At 37.8% G+C, this 20,926-nt stretch overlaps 1 protein-coding gene across 1 annotated transcript in view; it reads left to right on the forward strand.

The window, feature by feature from the left end:
- Window positions 1-9,381: 9,381 nt before the first annotated feature.
- LOC136855566 (uncharacterized) overlaps window positions 9,382-20,926 on the forward strand; it is a 28,813-nt gene continuing 17,268 nt past the window's right edge. The window contains exons 1-7 of the mRNA XM_067132663.1: window positions 9,382-9,488; window positions 16,484-16,513; window positions 16,916-16,951; window positions 17,315-17,376; window positions 17,796-17,979; window positions 19,687-19,877; window positions 20,146-20,340. Coding sequence (XP_066988764.1) covers window positions 17,326-17,376; window positions 17,796-17,979; window positions 19,687-19,877; window positions 20,146-20,340 — 621 coding nt within the window. The 5' untranslated portion in view covers window positions 9,382-9,488; window positions 16,484-16,513; window positions 16,916-16,951; window positions 17,315-17,325. The remainder of the gene's footprint in view (window positions 9,489-16,483; window positions 16,514-16,915; window positions 16,952-17,314; window positions 17,377-17,795; window positions 17,980-19,686; window positions 19,878-20,145; window positions 20,341-20,926) is intronic.

The following is a 20,926-nucleotide window of genomic DNA, read 5'->3' on the forward strand; positions in this document are numbered from 1 at the left end:
TGGCAGTTTGTTATGGCCGAAGATGGATGGCTATTAATTTTTTTTTCCCTTTTCCTCGCTTAATATTTGTAACAGTCCTTTTTTTATTGTATTGTACTATAATCACCTGAAGAGGTGACCAGTTGGTTTTGAAACTGCAGTGAATTTTAACGCTTTTAGTATATACCAAAACACATCGGGTTTTTAACGAGATTCTAAAATCAATGTCATAACATCTGTATCAACATTCTCGTTATGACCTGTTACGGAACATTTTTAGGTTCGAAGTTGATACTGTGAATTCCCTGTTTTCTAAGTCTGAACATCCACTCTCGTTAACGAGTTTATCACTGGATGAAAATCTGAAGCTGAGGCCCCTGTTTTCCCACTGACTGATTTACTTTACTTCCAAGCTTTAGCAGTCCCTTTCAGAGACCTTCTGTAAAGGTACAGAAAAAAGGAAAGCACGGTAAGGTCAACCATTCCCGTCTGTTTGCTAGAAATGAGGGACGGACTGATTGATTGCTAGATATCAGACGTCGTAACATCAAATTTGCAAATGAACAAAAGGGTGAGGCCAAAAATAGTTGTAGACGGAAGGCAGGTAATAACTAGCCAGATTACTGAAGGAGTCTTGGTGACGTATTCGTATTCTCAAGTTACTGCAGGTTCATTCTTTCATTCTTCAGTTTTAATGGCAGTCTGAACGGTCAAGTGCTGCAGAAATCTCCTTTTATTCTCATTACAAAAGGATCACTTGATATTTGCACAAATGCTACAACCTTCAAGCAGAACCTTGGCACTTTTGTAGACACTGTAAGTAATAAGGAACATGGCTACGTGGTCTGAATACTGCAGTGACACAAACGCTTGTAAATCACTGCAGTCATCATCATTTCACAAAAACTCCAGAAACAGCAACTGGTAGGCTATGCGTTGGCTTGACGAAATTATGAGAATGTGTGAACCTCCCATGAGAGATCAGGAAAAACAAAGTAAATAAATACACACACCAAGCATATAGTCAAATAGTGGGTCCGGAAGTAGCTCAGTGAATCAGCAAAATAAATCCAGAATACAGCTGCATTCAAAAGTCAGCAGTGTTACTGATGCAACTAAAATTTCATCAAAGTTCCCTCTCCTGTGAGAGCAGTCTCCATTACCTGAAATGCACAATAAAAACATTCCACTTCATGTACTTCACTCAAGTGCATAAACAGAAACTACAATATTCAATATTACCGTAATATGAGACAGCCCTTTGTCCCACATAAGAAACTCTGGAATTCTTCCTGCTAATTCAAGAAGATGCACTAATGAAGTACTAATAAATGCTTCAATGCCCATTAAAATATAAATGGTACCCTGAGCGTTCACAACAAAAAAAGCCAATTAAAATATAGACGATACTTTGCTGTAAAGCAAAAAGGAAAAATGCCCAGTCAAATATAAATGATACCCCACTTTATCTAGTATTGAAAGGATTAACACTGACAACGAAGGTCTGACATGTCGTCCAAGAGGTGGCAAAGCCAATAAAACAATTACGAAAACAAAAACAAAACATAAACCGAATTACTGAACGCTGGGTGTCGTTGGTCCTGAACAATATTTTCATCTTGGAATGATATTAGTTATTGACTTCAAGTTTATTTGTGTTCTGCACGAGTTTGCTGTTGCACTCCCTAGTATAGTACCTCCACAACATATGCCAATGGAAATTATTAATAAATAGAACAATGCACATGCAGTTTTTCGGGTTCATACATTGATCGTTTTAAATCCTTCTGATACTTCTGTTTATATGAAAAAATTAACAGAATATTTCAGACAATCATATATATATATATATATATATATATATATATATATATATATATATATATATATATATATATATATATATATATATATATATATATATATATATATATATATATATATATATATATATATATATATATATATATATGTAGTATAATATATTGTAGGATCCCCATGGACCTACACGATCGTCCATCTTGTCTGGTCGCCCAGACTCATGCCCTGCAGGCATCCACTCTTCACAACAATCACCTCTTGACATAGAGGCCGGGCATGCATTTATAAGAAACACAGCCGAAAGCATGCACCCTTTTTAATGTATACTATCGTCCAGTCCATAATCATGTCACGTCAAATGTACCATTCCTACTGGAAGCAATCCAATGTCAGCTTTCGAGCTAAATTTATCAGAACTCTGTCGGTAACTTGTATATAGAATTGTGTACCATTTTCCATTCTCAACCAAACAGTTAAGTGAATGTTAATCTCTGTTTAGTTTGCCTCATGTCAGGCACTACATTTCCAACTCGCAACAGCTCTTGACCTGTCTGTTTGTTGTCTTGAAAAAAATAGTAAGTTTGCAGACACAGCCTCTTACTCACTCCTTCACTACATTGGTGACCATGGAGATGACCACCCCAGCCAACCTCAATGGTGACATGCCTCTCCAGCGACACACTTGCCACTGGCTCCATACGTCTGCCCCCATTCACGCCTCACAACCCAGAAGCTTGGTTTTTCAGGGTGGGGACATGGGATGCCACTCAGTTCTTGGCAGAGTGCATAGGAAAGCTCGCTATGGAAGTGTCCCTTGCGAGGGTGACACTTAGGCTGGAATGCACCTGGTTACAGGTGGCACTGTGGCTGAGTGTGCCATTAAATGGTCACACTAAATGGAGCAGTCCTTGGTTAGCGAAAAAGGGAAGACACTTCAGGTGGGTTACTTGGTTGGCAATGCACCTGATCGGTGGCACTGTGAAGGGGAAAGTCCCTGGTTGGCACTGGTGGGCGGCTAGTTCCTAAGAACCAAAAGGTTGTGGACTCCTTTCGCTATGAGGGAGGAAGTCATGGTGGAGCTGCGAGATGAGTGTCCACAGGCCCTGACCCAAGCGGCATTCGTCAACACACGTTTGGAGGTTTGCACTCAATGTCCGGTTGTTGATGGCAGTTCGTGCGCAAGTCTTTAGAATTACCCATGGTGTGGTACAGTTCACTCAACTGCAGTTAATTTAACTTGCACCCAGGTTCATTCTGTGATGCGGAGGTTTATTGGTTTGGGTTGCATTTCTTTTCTTTTAAGAAACAGCTCAAGCACCTGCTCAGTAACCTAAAAGCTCTTAATGAATGGCTTGTGAAAATTTACACAACTAATGTGGACACGAGTGCGTAAAATTGTGGCCACACTATACGTGAAATGAGTGAAAGATAAAAGTACACACTGCTGAATATATGTGGCTATTCCAGAAATTTTATTTAACACATAACCTTGGAGTTCTGATTTTGTTTTTAAAATTGACTGTTGTAAATCAACAGTTTGTATCATCAAGTGATATATCCCCACCATTTAACAAAACATGCTTCCTATGAAATTGGGCAAAAGAGTAGCATATATTTAAGAATAACTGGGATTCTCTCTCTCTCTTTCTCTCTCTCTCTCTCTCTCTCTCTGTCTCTCTCTCTCTCTCATGAGTAGCATAATAATACTAACGGGGAGTTTGTGTTTTAATTAATGCAATTGACTATGCTCTCACATAGATGACAACTATGTATTTTGTTCCTGTTAGCGTAAAGGAATTGTACTATACTGACAGTTATTGTGATTTACTTGTGCAAAATTTAAATGAATGGGATCACGTAGGTTCTTGACACTTTGGAAAATGAATGGCATGCAACCACATGGATTTGTGGCTACTGGTCACATGTACTAGAAGATATACGCATGCCACTAAGGCAAAAGAAGATCTTTCTTATTTATGAGACAAATTTAATTACTGATCTCTTGTATGCGAATAAAATGCAAATAATTCTTTAGGTAAGTGATACGCGAGTAGCACAGCGATTACTTTAGGAACTAAGGATTTTGGAGTTCAGCAAAATTTTTCTTTGAAAGAAATTACCTGGCATGAGGCGAAACAACTGATGATGTCAATGCAAAGTGGCCGGCTAATTTATTTATAGCAGGACTAGAGTTGCCGAATGTGGTATTTCAATGTCCTATGGACTGACAAAATCCTAACTTGATAACTCACTGCTCTGGCTAACTCAGGAATGTTGATGGAGCGGGAATTTAAAACCTCTCCACCGCCATCTGTGTTTGCTTTCTCTAAGGCCAAATTTGCTTCCTCTCGCACAGTCTTTTAAGCAAGCATTACTCTACAATTCACTACCTCTCGCACTTCAATAAAACAAACACTGAGATCTGAAAACACCTTACCTCATTCCTTTACCAATCTTGCCTTGGACCTTAGAAAATCAAATAATTTATTTTCAGGTTTGAATAACTTCCAACAGTCTAGTTTTTAGCAATTTCTAGTGCTAGCTGACTGCAGAATCCTGGCAAGGTCGCCACTTTTAAGCCTGGCCATGGTTGGTAACTTTAATGAACTATTAAATAAGATAAGCCTTGAACAACACTCACCATGGTCATCTGTAAACACCAATAAACACATGAAGAGATAAAATCACACATAAGAATAATGGTAGGTTGCCAACTGAAAGTTCTGATCACTACAAGGTTCTACTTTATTGCACACAGATTATGGTATTTTAAATAACAGAATACTGATTCAACTCTCAATCAAGAAGATCTCTGATAGACGTTAACAGCACAATGAATTACTGATTCTACTTGCAGTAAGGAAATTAATGATAAAATTTACAGCACAACAGAGAGCCAATGGCTCGGGTAATGTAGATTTGGTTCCTTTAGGAATTCATTACATTTATATAAGTGTTGCAATACTGCAACATTGATAAATCTGAACAATATATGTTGCATTGTAATGTGCACTTTGCAATAATGGCTGGATGATCTGCAGAGTCTTCCTTTTAGATCACACATGGCTGCTTGTGGCTTAAGCTGCTTGTGGCTTAAGCTGCTTGTAGCCTATGGCTCCAGTTCACAGAAAGAGTGCCGTGCACATGACACGGCTTAGGAATACAGCAAGACTTCTCATACTGACTGAAAGGCGGACTGAGCATGACTGCATGCAAACGGGAGCCTGGCTGGCTTTTATGACTTCCAATTTCACCTGAGGGGGACACTGTTTTCTATTAAGGTCATTCGAGAACCAGTACGAAGCTAACACTGTAGGAGGGAAATGAAAAAAGGTATTAAAATCTGGGATGTTCAGTTTCCCTAGCGTTAAGCGCTCCCAAGTGAATACCTGTAATGTAGTTTCCTACCTGGACCCATTGCGAATGACACACCATACAAGTACCCTTCCACATGTCTGTGTGTAGGTCCTGGGTGGCCACCCCTTGAAGCACAGGACTTTAACCTACCCTACAATAATGAGCAAAGAGATGATGGCAATGGATATCTGTAATTATATATATATATATATATATATATATATATATATATATATATATATATATATATATATATATATATACAGTATATATATATTGTTAAATGGGTCATTCGGTTGACGAGTTTAATTATTAGTTACTGTGATTTATATAGCCTTGCTTTTTACCTAAGACCCATGTAATCCTATCAATTAAGGCTAAAAGTTACCCAAAAGACAGATAATTAACTTAATTAGATTGGTCACCAGTTGAAACTAGGTTACTGAATATATTGATTTATTCTTTATGCATGAATTAAATAAACAACATTACTCAACCATCTAGTTCAACAAAAGAATAAAAGAAATAAAAAATATAAACGGGGACCTTACGGGAGCTAGTAACAGCTCCAACTTCATCCCACTTCAGCCACAAGATATGTCATCATACGTTAGCGGATGACACAACAGCCGGGGAACTCTTGTGATGCACCTATAAGCAATTTCAAGCACAGGACTCAAGTACAGTGTTGTGCTAATCCTTCTCCCAACAAGATTCTGGAAGAAACATATCCAGATAACACTTCACTATGAAGGACCTCTCACTTATCATTAACTGACTGCAAGGGATGAATCTTAGATCAAGGATATTACGTTAACACCATGGAAGATAAATTGTGCAATCTCATTAGGCAACAATAATTGTACTTCACATATTTGACTTCATAAATGGGATATGGTTTTACTAGGATTTTCCTTAGTCAGTGACTGTTTAAGGGAGAAACTTGAAACAGGAAATAAGGGGGAGGTCTAGACAATGCAGCGATCAATTGCATCAGAAGCCCTGGGTCCGCTGGAAAGGTAATTTCCCCAGCTGTTCCATAAGAGGGGGGGAAGAACAAAGGGAGGAGGCCGGGAGAGACACACAGCACTTGTGCTCTCAAGGAAGGATACCTCTCGGCTGCCCAAGCTGGGTCAAAATGCATGGGTGCTTGCTTGAAAGACAACCCCCCTCAACTCAAGGCCCATGGCAGGGTCTGAAAAATGACAAAAAACTCACCAGTACAAAGATCATAGAAAAGTGAGCTTAAGGTACAATCTAACTAAAGGTGGTCCTAGTAAAACCTACCCTGTTGAATAGGCCCCTTGGGAAACAAGCCTGCTTTCTGGCTTCCCTCCCTGGAACTGCTTTATAAAGAGAAAGCTTTGGTTCTTTCCTTTTTTTTGTTTTTTTTTATATTTCTACTAAATAAAGGAAGAGAGGTCGAACATTACAAACATTTGCAATAATATATATATGTATGTGTGTGTATGTATGCAAGAGGGACTCACAATGGAATAGAAACCCACATATACCTGACCTTCATTCCTTAAGTCAGTTTCTTGATGACCTCATATAAATCGGATTTAAGAAGTAACAAGTAAAACATGCACAGAAGTTTCTTCGGTGCAGTCAAGTTTTCTGTACAGCGTATAATGCTGTATGAAACTCTCGATGTGCCGCAGTATTAATTAAACTCTCAGCCATGACCAGGCAATGCTCAGTTACTCCCCAGATGCGGTCAAGTAAAGATGCGTCTGCAGCTGGCACCTCTAGTGGTGTCAGATGCACGATCTATGGCTAACCTTAAACTTAAACAAAATAAAAACTACTAAGGCTAGAGGGCTGCAAATTGGTATTTTGATGACTGGATGGTGATTGATCAACATACCAATTTGCAACCCTCTAGCCTCAGTAGTTTTTATGATCCGAGGGCGGACAGAAAAAGTGCGGACAGAAAAAGTACGGGTGAACAGACAAAGCCATCTCAGTAGTTTTCTTTACAGAAAACTGAAAAGGAAAGATGACCAAGTCATTGGAAAACGGAACAGGTTAAGTTCAAAGTTCGCCATTTTATACAGTATGAGCAATTAAAACAGCTTCAAGGATGTTGTTCTGGGTAAAGGCATGAACCTGGATTGATGTTGCTGCCTTTGCTCAGTCAGTTCTTTGGCCTGAGTTAAGACAATGGGCCGGAAAGGTATTATTTACAAGAACTTATGAGACTGTATTTCGATGGTTGGTTCTTACGTAATTCCTGAACCTAGGACTGTTATATTCAAGCGCTGCTCAAATATTTTACTTTTCAGAGCGATACAACACTGAAAAAATCATCCTGGAAAGGGAGTCACAGTATGTTATTTATTTGTCCAATATTTATCTCTGACCGGACATGGTAAAAGGTTACTCGGCTATGTCCATAGAAATTTATAAACGATATTTAAGAGAATGCTGACTACTGGCAATATCCTCTATTTAGATAAACTCATGCTCCATGTACGTTTGGCTACATATTCTGAAAGGCCTAAGGTTCACAGGAAAGTACAGATTGATATTTTGGATGTGGAAAACTTAAATTTTCTAAGGGACAAAGGGTAAATCTGTTAAAGGGACCTAAGAGCTGATGACGGCAAGGAAACTTCAAGGACATTTCATTTAAGAGTGTTACCAGAACACATAGTCCACACACCATCTACGACGACCATATTGGAGAGTTAAGCTTTGGCTCGAAAAACTTCACACACACACATACACAAACACACACACACACATACAAACACACACACACTCTATATATATATATATATATATATATATATATATATATATATATATATATATATATATATATATATATTACTTGACCATTCCAAACACTTGTTCTTATAATTTTCAGTCGGAACGAAAGTTATGCCTTTCGATACATAAGCAAGAAATAATGATGGTAACTCAAGGGAATATAGGCTGTTAGCTAAGGAACCCAGTAAATAATGAGGTTTAGTCTTATGATCTCATCTCCTTATTTGTCACAAAGGTCGACTGAATTTTTGATGTGTGAAAATGAAATGGTGCCTAAAATAGAAGGGGGGTAATTTCACTAGATATTTTGTTATTTTATAACGGATATATCCAAGTCTACTAATGATAGGCCTAATTGCATTACCTGGTCTGTGGGTTTTGATTAAATCTCACACATACAATATAGGGAAATGAAGATTCAATAGAGGCCAGTGGATTAATTGAAGATTTTTTTGCGTTGAAAAACTGACTTTATGCTCCGGTTGAAATGCTTGATAAACTCATCCAGGGGTTGTATCGCAATTACATATTAGCAGGGTCATCACCTGGTCCCTAAAAGTGGTGTGGGCAGGGGACATTCTGAAAATTGTACGGTTAGTATTCATATAAAATATTCATATAATCATATAAATATGAATATGTGGATGACATCAAGGGAAAAGGATGACTGATTTATCAATATTAGTCAGCCAACAAGTTTATAGGTCCACAATTTACAGATTGGCTAAAAAAATAACATTTAAACTGACCACGAACCTAATGAAAAATTTCATAATCTATTTCTTTATTATTTTAATATTTTATACTTGTTTGTGTTGGGTATATATTTTAGAATATTATTAATAGGCTCATTTCCAGCATCTGTTATATAAATGAGTTCAGCGCGTGAAGCAATAAAGCAAGACTGAAAGAAGCTGCTCCAATGACTTCTCAGTCTTGAGGCCAGAAGAAATTTTGCCTTCCTCTGTTGAGGAAATAAGAAAATCTTTCCACTGCCACTCAGTGAAAATAGCCGAAGAGAACTTGAAATAATCGGTTTTCACTTCTGGAGCAAATGAAAAATTGGGTTGTGAAGGAATGACCTTTACGAGAAGAGGATTTTAAAAAATGAAACGTGATAATCAATCGTTTAATTCAAATTTGAAAAATTAAACTGCTCAGTTCAGGCTAAATAGTATATCTTTTATACAAATTGCCTCAAGTGGTCATTTCATATTCAAATAACCAATTCACCATTGATGGTTGCTATCGATTTTTGGGTGAAAACCTTTCGACCAAGAGACTCATAAATCAGGAAAAGTCACTCAAAAACACTTGCATAACATCACGAATGACCACATCACGAAAATTTACAGCATTTGTCAAAAATGGGCTGATGTGTCATGCAAACATCATATCCGAACTTTGCGGAATCGTATAAAGCCTCCGCCAGGCACTGAAGCCACCGTATACAGTAGTTCCTCGCTGGCTCCTCTCGACAAGTCAAGATGGCTGTCACCCAACGCTTGTCAGCTTGCCTCCTGGGCTTCATCCTTGGACTCACGGTTGGCCAAGTAAGTCCCGTCGACTTATTGTAAGACACACTTAACTCTCATCACTAAGCACTGTGAAACATTCTCAACAACTTATCCCCTACCCCTGCAGTGCATTCTTTACTTCTCTACCTGCTCTACAGTAGAATTTTTCTAAGTCCACGCATCCTATACACAGCTTTTTCTACAGTTTCAGATTTATCCCATAAATCTTTCACAATACTGTTCGTCCCTGTCAGTCCTTTAGTTGTGTGCTTTGCTTGCTCGATCAAAATCCCACCTTGCACTGTCTGTGGTACACCAATGACGCTATACTCCTATAATCCTTATAGTCGCGTCTATCCCACTTACCTTTTACACACTGGAACAATTATTCCTCTCACCTATTCTTTCAAACACTTTCCATTGTCCAGACATACACGAAAACCCTGCTCAGCCACTCGATGACGCTCTCTCTCCCTCTTCGCAAAATCTCACTTGTAGTTTCAACCCCTGGTGTCTTTCCATTGCCCTAGTTTCAAAATATCATTCGCATTTGATAGACCAGGATTTCCACAAGGGAGGAAATGACGTTTTACAGTGTTATATCTAATCCCTTCAAAAACAAATGCAGCAGACAAAATGACAAGCAGTTTGTAACAAGATTTAGATTTAACAATAAACATAAAACATAAAAGTTGGAAGAGCAACCAGCTGCCTCTTTCCGCACGTGATTAGTGTAATAATTATAACATTCATGGAAAAATGCAAACGATATACGTAATGTAAGAACATTATAAAATGTAAGATTTTAGATTCATGTAACTTGAAAATGACAAATAAAAATGACAAATCTGGCCCAGATTATGACTTGATGAGTTATTTATAATTGGCATTCTTAGACAGTTATGTTTCGAGTTGATTGTTTCGATTTATCTTGTGTCATACCATAGTTCTACGTCACTTGACCCCGAGCAGGTGTAATAAAACGAAAACGCCATGGCGACCCGCTCTCTAAAATGTGTGTGTGTGTGTGTTTGTAAACATATATACAGTATATATATATATATATATATATATATATATATATATATATATATATATATATATATATATATATATATATATATATATATATCATCGTGATGTAGTTTGTTTGTGTAATCGTTTGCAGACAAAAATGAGAAGCTTTGTTTATCAGGTCACCCTGTCCTTTTACGTCATAATTTTTTTCAAAGTTTGGTAAGTGTAGTTCCCTCAGTGGTCGATGTGCTTAATTCACTAACGAACGTTATCCTTTCACTTTTTCATTATCTTCAACTTCAAGAAAAAGAAAACCGTTATTACAATCATAACATGTGTCATAACTTTCCGTGTGTATGGTGTTTTTGTAGTTCTAAAAAAACTAATCCCAATGTTAGGTTCAAACTGTTTCTCATAATGTGAGGGAACTGCTATCGCATAGATGTGCATGCGCATCGGAACAAATGACTCAAAGACGAGAACACAAATAAAATTGCTTTTTGAATGTTGGAGAATTAAACGATTTCCGTTCATTATTGTTTGCGTGATTGCTGCAGTAAGGTAAACTTCTGGTCCAGTTTCTTGACAGATTAATCCTTTGGGTTTTCAAGTGTAGTACGGAGGTTTACTTATTTTGCACATAGACTTAGTATCAGCTAGATCTAGTATTTTACCATAAATGCGAGTAGGAACTATGACCAGTTATAGGAAATTTGAAGACTGACAGAATTCCGGAGGCGGCTTGACATGCTAATCGGCAAACCTGACCCAATCTAATATAAAACTTGGTGTCAGCAGATCTGTCATCGAAAATATTGTCCTCAATAAACATTTCGTAATGACGACACTGCTGATCTGCTGATGATTCGCTAACTCCCTTCTTATTCGAGTGTGCACACAAATAGACCGTGTAAGACACGGGATTATAAAAAAAATGCATAACTTTTGTAATAAATATGTCATTTTGAGTTACTACAGAATTACCGGGGTTCAAATAATGTAAAAACTAAGTACCAGAAAGAAATGACCCTCGGATACAGAGCTTCAGCTTAAATTGAACTGCTATTGCTTTTATCCCAACATATTAGTCAGCACTCATCTAATGTAAAATGTCTAGCTTTTAATAAGAATATATAAGGATCCTTTAAATTGCACGAGACTAATGTGAATATGCCAAAGACTTGAATGCACGATATTTTTGTAAACAAATAGCGACTGTTATGAACAATTTATGACTGACAACCTTATTAACAGGAAACAGTAGGCTCCTACAGACTCGCGTCACTGCATAGTTAGTAACGATTTCACCGAAGTATACATCCTGCTCACAATACCAATGCCTAACATACTTGTTTCCCTTACGTCTTTTCATCATAAATTTTCCTTTAACTGATACAAGTCATTTTGTCGTTAATTAATGAAATTGTAAAAAAAGACGACTGACTCTGTTAGAACTCACAAAATTCCTTTCTAGTCCTATTGTTGCATACTTGTCATTGTCTTCCTTTCATGCTGCTGTCAATAAGAACCTTCCTTATATTACTTTTCATTTTTACGAAAGTAATAGAAATCCCGTCATAAGAACAATGTGGGTTAGACCTATGGTGCACTGGGCGGGGTGATAACGCTACAGTAGCTCTTTAAAATCCTGGCGGGAGAACATTAAATCGGGCCTGTATTTTACTGGGAACCTTATGTATATCGATGTATAAAATGTTGCCAAAAAAGAAAAGAGTCATTTGAGATGAAAAATGATGTATTATCAATGTACTTATGCTACATGAGCCTAATGTAGCTAAGCATTCAAAGTGCAGTAATGATTTTTGTTTCCCTACTGCCGCCCCCACCGTTGAAATTCCCTCCCAGTAGGATGCTTGGCTCCCAAACGGCGCCACCAGTTGAAATGCCCTTTGTAGCTAAACTTTAATCCTTTGGTGGCCAAAAGCAGATATTCTCGCCCTATGGATATGGACAAAGTTGTATCAAAATTTGCCAAACGACATGATAATAGAAACGTACTTCTTTACTGAACAGATATGTAATAGCGTAGTTCGTTACAACTTTAGGCTACATGTCATGGGCATATTTTTGTTTGAAATATGGAAAAATACTTATAGTTAATTTACAGTTTTGGCATATTCTCAATCATTCACCTGATGTTGGTCCCTGCTGCGTGTACAGCTTGTACTCGTATATAGATGAGAAGTTGAAAGTTTTTTTTTTTTTAACACATTTGACACATGTGCTGCTGCTGATATTATTTTGATCGGATTTGACACATTCTAATGGGATAAATATTCTCTATTTGATCCATTTACAGGCCACTGGAATGTTTTAGCTGAGAAAGTATTTGAAATATTTTTAGTTTATTTACAGTTGTGCTGTATATCTAGTGACATTATTTTGGTTCTTGTTGCCTTTACAACTTATAGGCCTATCGAGCTGAGAAATGAGTGGATATAATTATAGGCTTTTAACACCAATGACATGTTTGTTCATGATATTTTGATCCAACTTAATGTTATCAACTTTTGTATGAAGTCACTGAAACTACAGTACAGTCACAGTTTTGAATAAGTGCAATGCAGTTTGCTTCTGTTGCTTAGAGTTAGTTTCCAGGGAGGGGAGGAGAAGAAGAAGAAGAGGGAACGGGATGGGTCGAAATTCTGAAGAGATTTTGGAGGGTCTCCAGTCTTTCGTGTTACTGGTAGGCTAATATGCACTATTTTGATGTATTCACGTGACAAGGATATTATACTATAGATAACAGAAATGAGGCTAGTGCTGAATATAAGGTTTTAAGGAAATTGACATTACAGTATTCGATACATTTGCAATAGTAAGGGTTGAAAATTAATTAAAAACTGAGCTCTAACCATTTCAAATACAGGTTTACTAATTACTAATACTATTATTTTCCTTCATTCGCATGAATATATACATTCGAGAATAGTATCTTTTACTAATTACAGAACTGATACATTAGTTTTGTGCAATTTTCTTTGGCCCCCCAAAATATATCTTGGCCCCACCTGTGGCCCATATAAGAATGCGTGCCCCCTTCTTGTATCAAAAACAACAAAAGCTTATCATCACTGCAAAGTGTTTGTCAATCATCTTAATGGAAAAAAAAGAAACATGATTGGATGGGCGTTAAACGAGAAGTGCCGATTGTACCTCGGACCGGGTAACAATACTGAAGGGTCATAAGTGATGACCACTAGCTTATAAAAGGGAGGGTATGTTATTAAATGTTACTATTTTTATATAAACTGTACTGAATTTCATCAGTTAATCAAGACTGAAAAAAGTTGGGACCTATTCCAATATTACGATACTGAAGACAATCGATCACTGTGATTTCTTTCTCTGTCCATTCGTTGTTATTCTGTCTGCCTCTTTTACATTTAGTGGGTTTTCTCTCTCGTCTCTTCCTTAAGCAATCGAGTCCTTCCTCGAATTCTCTCATCGTGTGTCTGCGGACGGTGCATTCCACAGTGTTGCTATGACCAACCTTCAATGAATGCTCATTTTTAAGTGACAGATGAGATGAAACAGTACTTAGTGCATAGCACTGAAGGCACCACAGAAACTTAAGACAAGTTACGTAGTCAACGTTACTGGGTGTTGCCACAGACTAAAAATACAAATATTTTATATTTCCTGAAAACTTTGAAATGAAAAAAATTCATGGCAAACAAAGTAACAGTCTGACAACAGACCTAAGTCTTCCACTACAGTCAAACAGCTATGGCTTGCAATAAGGAATTTCATCCACTGTAGATCTATGAGACCAGACTACTTGAAATCCCATAGCTGCATCCTAGCCTATTAAACTCTATGAGACATCGTTCCTGAAAGCAAATTAAACTAGGATTTGTCGCACAAACAAATTTACTGTTTTTACTTTTAATCGAATAGTAAAAGTTGTTTTTTACGGTTTATTTAGAATAAAACTGTACTTTAAAACATTATTGCATTTTGGACTTGCAAATAGCAATTCCCTAGGGTTTAATGTGTGCTTTGAATGTTATCAAATGACCTAACCAACCACACATAACCTAACCTACCCGAGGGTACCTGGTTGCTACCCTGGTGCAAGACATTAGTTTGAAAACATTCCATAAACTTAACCTGAATGAGAACTATCAGTGAAATTGAAGTATTGTATTTCACTTGTTCTGTGTCGGTCCCCTCCACCCCCACCCCAACCCCATCCCCGCGCCCCCAACCCCTTTCCACCGAATTGTAGGATGCGAGGGTCGGGTGCACTTGCTTTAAAAGTAGTATTAGCATAAAGAAAACATTTCAGTCAGTTTATAGTCATTGTTGACCCTCTATGGTAGAATATGCAAACATGCATAGTATTGGAGAGCATAGCATTACAAAAATGATGCTGGAATTACGTCTAGAAAAGATAGGTCTAAATAAAAATTATTAGTTCGGGTAAAACTAAACAACATATGTCAGAATTGCAATTGGATTTACAAAACTGCTCACCTAAGCCAATTTTCTGCACTTGCAAAAGGAAAGTGTTTGCACAAACCTGAAACAGTGGTCCTAGGGAAGATTTCGCTATTTGTTATCCCCAGTGAAAAGGGGGCACGAGGATGCCTTGAGAAAATTTTATTAAAACTGATCTAGTGGTTCTGAAGAAGAATTAGTGGAAAGTAGGCAACAGACGCACCTGCGTACGTACAGACAATACACATTTTTTTTCAGAAAAGTTTATTTGATCTTTCGTTTCAGATAAGCTAATCAAAAGAATTAAACGACTAAACATGTGCATCTGCATGCGTGTGTGTGTGTGTGTGTTTGTTTTTAATTAGGTGGAGGCAGTGAAACATTAATTCTTCAGTACTGTAACCTATAATTGAGCCTATCGTTGAAACTGATATATCCTAGTTCTTGTTCTCTTGATCACTGTTGATTGCTTCTGTTTATCACTTTTTATCTCACTGCCACATATAATATATATCCAGAAGATGTTCGCCTGTTGATTAGTGGCTTTTGTAATGGAATGATGACTGCACCGTTCTATATATTTTGAGAGCACAAATAGTTTTTTATTTTTTATTTTATTTAATTTCTTTTTTTAGCAGTCGATTTTGTTGAAATCTTAGTTCTCTATGAACATGATGACTGCTGTGCAATGGTCACGTGATCCCAATTTCCGTGTGGGTTGAATTATTCCGCAATTCTAAGAACATGAGGCTAAAGCGGATCAGAATCTGAGAATTTCAGCCTCATAGCCTGATGTGTTTTTGTCATTCTGTAGCCTTTTTCTTTGCACCGCTCTTAAAGATTCATTAAAATACGCCATTTAAATGATCAGCTTGACTTGGAAGCTTTCACGGGGTAGGAACACATTATGTAAAAATAAGACGCTCCTAAGTCTCTCAGACGCCAACTTATCAACAGTCATAGCGATGCCGCCTTTTGTGGATAAACCTCCATGATAGAATGATAAGTGTAAACCACAGGTTATCTGAGCCATAAATCATACAGAATCATTGTATTATCAGCCATGGGTTAATCATCTTTAAATTTGAATAATAGGCTATCCCATAAGGTGAACTGATAATTAAATCAATCTTACACCAGGTACAAGGCAGACACTCTCTGATCTTTTCTAAACACTGACCCAGAAAATTACGGCCAGAGAAGTGGTCTGCAAACTAAAGCTGTTAACATTCAACACGTGCTGTGTGTCTGGGTTCAGTATGAAAGGACCAGGACAGTTTCATCATATTGTTTCACTGAAAAGCTTGTTTAAATTACATCATCTACGAGCTGCTGACTCCTTGTTAACACTGCGCCTTTGCGTTTTGTCGGCTTCCCAAGCCAAAACAATTGCATTTCGAAAGAAGCGTTGAATGTGTACGACCTACTTGGCAAGTGTTCAAAATATTTTGTTTGGATGTTTATTCCAAGACAAACAATCTTGAGCTGCAAAATAAAAATCTTCAGTAAAAGCAAATGCACAAAAACAACTCAATCTGTGATTTTTTCAGGAGACAACGCCCATGAAACCCATCATCCTGGTAAGTAACGTCATAACTGGATAGGCCTATGTTATGACTCCCAGTTCTGTGACATTGCTCATACAAGAATTTCGATGTACTAATTGTCCTTTTTTGAGTCTAGAAAGGTAACATTATCATTATTTGTGAATTTATTCCAGTTCCATTTGACTGTGTTCCCTATTAGTTAATATTGCTGTGATAATCTAGAGCTCCAGCGCAATGGCATTTTAGGCAATTAAAAGCTTGATAAAATATAAGATTTGAAAATAAAAAGATGAATCATTATTTATTTGTGTAATAAAAAGATTGATAATTATTTATTTGTATAATAAAAAATGAATCGTTACGTATTTGTACAATATGAAAGTGACGATGCAATAGCATAAAACAACTGAAGTGGTTTATATATGTCATCCACAGAATAATCCTCCCGTTGTGACGGCGCCGCCGCGCCCGGTGAGTATTCACGGAATTTTCCCCTCAGTGTCCCCTCCCTGTTATTTAATCAGTTCTGTACATTATAGGAACAAGGAAACAAGTCCTTTAGCTTCATAAGTAAACAAGGAACTGCACGCTTAGTGGCTTAGATGTGCATGGGGATAAAAACTAATGAGAGAAGAAGAAAAAGGATAAATTCAAGTTACCCAGTAATTTGTTCGGTTCATTAAAACCAAATTCTTGCACTCAAATCAATCTCAGTAGTGATCTCACCCATCCTGTTCATTTTGACTTCGCTCATTGCTTTCTAAAGCTTCTTCGTCCGTGTTTTCCTCTCATCTAAGGTTGTATTTTTCTTCACTCGTTTCAATCCGCAGCCAGGAGATTCTCCTATGATCACCCTTCCAAGAGCCGAGGAAGTTCCCATCCTGAAGAAAGAAGATGTAAGTACTCTGAACTTTACTTTTTTCTTTCCCTTCCTTTCTGTCACTGAATGTTAGGGCATTCAATCTTCAGTAGTCAAAGACTGACTTGTATAAGTAAACAGAGCCAACAATAGGCAAAATCAATGCCTCATCACGTGTTAAATTTCTATCAGGTAAAGTTTCAGCGATGAGTTCGATGCTTACTGAAGTTGTTTTTTTACGAAAAAATATTTACATAATTCTTTTGAAGAAAGCAAACATTTATTTGATTTCTATATATCCCATTCCGTTTGAATACCAATAAGATCATACATTTCCTCATGCCTTGCTTCTGGCAAACTTCTGTTGACTGTTCCGGTACTTTCGAAAACTCTGAGCTAGAAATTCTTTTCCAAGGTTTACGAAGCTCAGTATACTGTATGAACCCATCCCAACAGCTCGGTGGAATTCAGAACGTCAATCCCTCTCATGTCAACGGCGAAGAGCTGTTTGAAAGCGACATCTTGCTGTCTCCTGAGCAGAGAAGGCAGTTTCTGGAGAGGAAGGCCATACCATCCCTTTCCTCGAGATGGCCAAATGGACCAAACGGAACTCCAGTTGTACCTTACCAGTATGGAGACAGTGAGTGGAAGACCACATTCACCACAGTCACACTCCACTACCATCTCCAATTCATCTAGCCAGCACCATTTGCAGTCACTCTCTCCTCTGTTTCCCAAGACTTCTGCATTGTACATCCTTTCCAAAAACGTATCGCCGTAGAGTATCTCCTCATGATCAGACCACGTCAAATCATTCAGCTCCATTTTTCGCCTTTGCTAAACTATGTATAATATCTTCACCTTAACACCAGCTGTTGTATTTATTCTCAAGAAATACCTACACGAGCTAAGTACTTCCCATCTTCCTTACCTGCTTCACTGAGCAATCTTGCTGGCTTCCACTTACTCTTTAACCACTCTTCTGCTGACATTCTTTCAACTTTCTGCTCTTACAGACACTATAGGTTCTTCCACCAGTCTCTACATTTCCTCTCCATTGCCAACACTTAACACTGTACCATCTGCGAAATTCACCCCACCATTCATTCATGAAATTTTCAACATCACATAAATTGCTCTACATCTGTCTCTATTCTTTCTAACTATTTTATCCATAGGAATATCTGACCTTACTGGAAACAAAACACATCTTTATCTGAGACTATCAGTACCTCACACATTTCTTCAAGTGGATTCCTGTGTTCATATATATATATATAAAACATTGTTTTTCTTTATACCCAAGCTTCTGACATTTGTTTCATAATATGTTCTTGATCCATATGTTTTACACTGTTTCAGACCCTACTATACACAGGCACAGGCATATTTAGCAATGCTATGTACCTATAATAAGTGCAGTCACCTGTTTCACATTTCATCTTTTACAAATGAATTATCAGCAAAGCCATCCAACTGCAATAGTGCCATCATACTGGGACCTCTATCATAGTCAGATTAACTGTTACTGCATTTCCATTTTTCATCCATTTAACTACCTGACTTGTCATCAGAGTCACTACCTGAAGCATCATAAATTCATCTTGGCTTCAACTCTTATAGCCTTCAGATCTTACTCCTTTGTTCTTTATATCTAATACTTCTTCCCTCAACCTTAAAATTCGGAGGAAATGTTGATTTAATTAAAGCTGGCAATACAAAGTTGTCATAATGTCAAATTTCATTTCTGTTCCAAGAAGCACAAAGATTTATCTCACAATGGAAATGTCAGCACTGATTTATGGCGGATATTGTAGTCCTGTACAGTGATGAAATTCAGGTGTGAATATCAAGGTCCTGGTTTTTCAGAACAAAGCTTGAAGAATAATCTTTGGTATTAAGTAGGATCAGCACATAACATATTCAGCTACAAGGCAGGCCTTGTTGATGCCTTCATTAGGCCATGAGGAAAAGAGGACTTTCACATATCTGTGGAAAAGATGGTTTGTGCAGATGGTTTTGCCCAAGAGGGATGGAACAAAAATAACTCGAGTTCACTGAGAACTTTAGCTTCGTTGGTTGAACGAGTATAAAGGATGTTGACGTGTATGTTGAATAAAATTACATTGACCAGCAGTGAATATCTGGGCCTGATACTTGTGACCAAGTTTAATCCATTACACTTCCCACAGAGGAGAAAAAATGAGATGATTAAATGACATTCTTTCAGAGGTTTTGAGAAAAATGTTTTTCTAAGCAGTGACTGAATGAAATATCAGATTCTGTCAGCTTCTCATTTCAATAGAAATTTAAGAATGATTTTGGATTTCCCCTTGTGTCATTCCAGCTGTTGTGAATATAACGCAAGTAGAGGCAGGGCTGGCTCACTGGGAGGCGCATACATGTATTGACTTCCAGTTAATCACAGGGACTCCTCCAGCGAAGTACCTGAACTTTTTCAAAGGCTCTGGGTGCTGGTCATACGTCGGGATGCTGTCAACGCCACAAAATGTATCCATTGGGGATGGATGCACTAGCGTGAGTCTTTGATATCCAGTGGAACAAATTACCTTTGCTGGAATACATGATGCAATCCAGAGCCCTGATTTTATTTACCTGCGAGACAATGATACACCGTTAAATAAGCCTGCTAAAAATCTACTTAATATAATCAACTTAAATAAAAATATTTAGGCTCTCCTTTTCTTCATTTTACTCGGTTTTATTTGATTCACAACAGGTCATTTCACGAGGATCTTAAAAGTGAGCGTTGCTAGTCTCACTTTCCTCACAACTTCCTTTTCAGTTGGGAACCGTGGCTCACGAGGTGGGCCACGCCATAGGGTTCTTCCACGAGCAGTCGCGCTCTGACCGGGACGACTATATTGTCGTCATCCTGGAAAACGTGCAAGCCGGCAAGGAGAACAACTTCAATAAAGAAGTCGACAACAACTACTCAGTGCCATACGATTTCTCTTCGGATATGCATTATGGCTCGAATGTGAGTTAACTGGCGTCCTTCGTCAAGCTTACTAAGAGTCTGTAACCTATGGGTTCCCATCTGATTCCCTTTTTAGGAAGATCTGCAGGAAAGGCCAGTTTGAACTAACGCTTTTCATGACAAAATCAAGAGTTACCATTCAACTCAAGTGGGCAGGAATTAATGCAACCTCTTTTATGGTAGAGGCGAGAAGTTGGATTTCAGTTCCGCCAGAATCAACGGAAGAATTTGAAGAAGCGAGTTAAAAGAGAATGTGTCCAAACTTGTTTGTCTGTGAATGATAAATTGCACTAAATGAGTCTTTTCTTTGTATAATTGATGGTACGTTCATCATCCTATGCCCTTTCTGCTTTTGGAAATAGTCGAAATTGTTTCACCAGCTCTAGAAGCGTTTCCTTTTATCAAATGGTCTATAATTAATAAATTTCGAGCCAGTTGTCTAACAGATGGACTGATTTGCTTCAATGATGAAAATCAGGCTGTGGAATTTCCTTGTAACTAACATCAGTGCCTTCATTCTCGAGTTTCTCCAGCTTTCTAGTATGCCTAGCACCTCTGAGAAATGCAGGAGGGCACGAGTTGACAG

The sequence above is a fragment of the Macrobrachium rosenbergii genome, chromosome 32 (genome assembly GCF_040412425.1).
Source record: "Macrobrachium rosenbergii isolate ZJJX-2024 chromosome 32, ASM4041242v1, whole genome shotgun sequence".
In the NCBI taxonomy this organism is placed as follows: Eukaryota; Metazoa; Arthropoda; class Malacostraca; order Decapoda; family Palaemonidae; genus Macrobrachium; species Macrobrachium rosenbergii.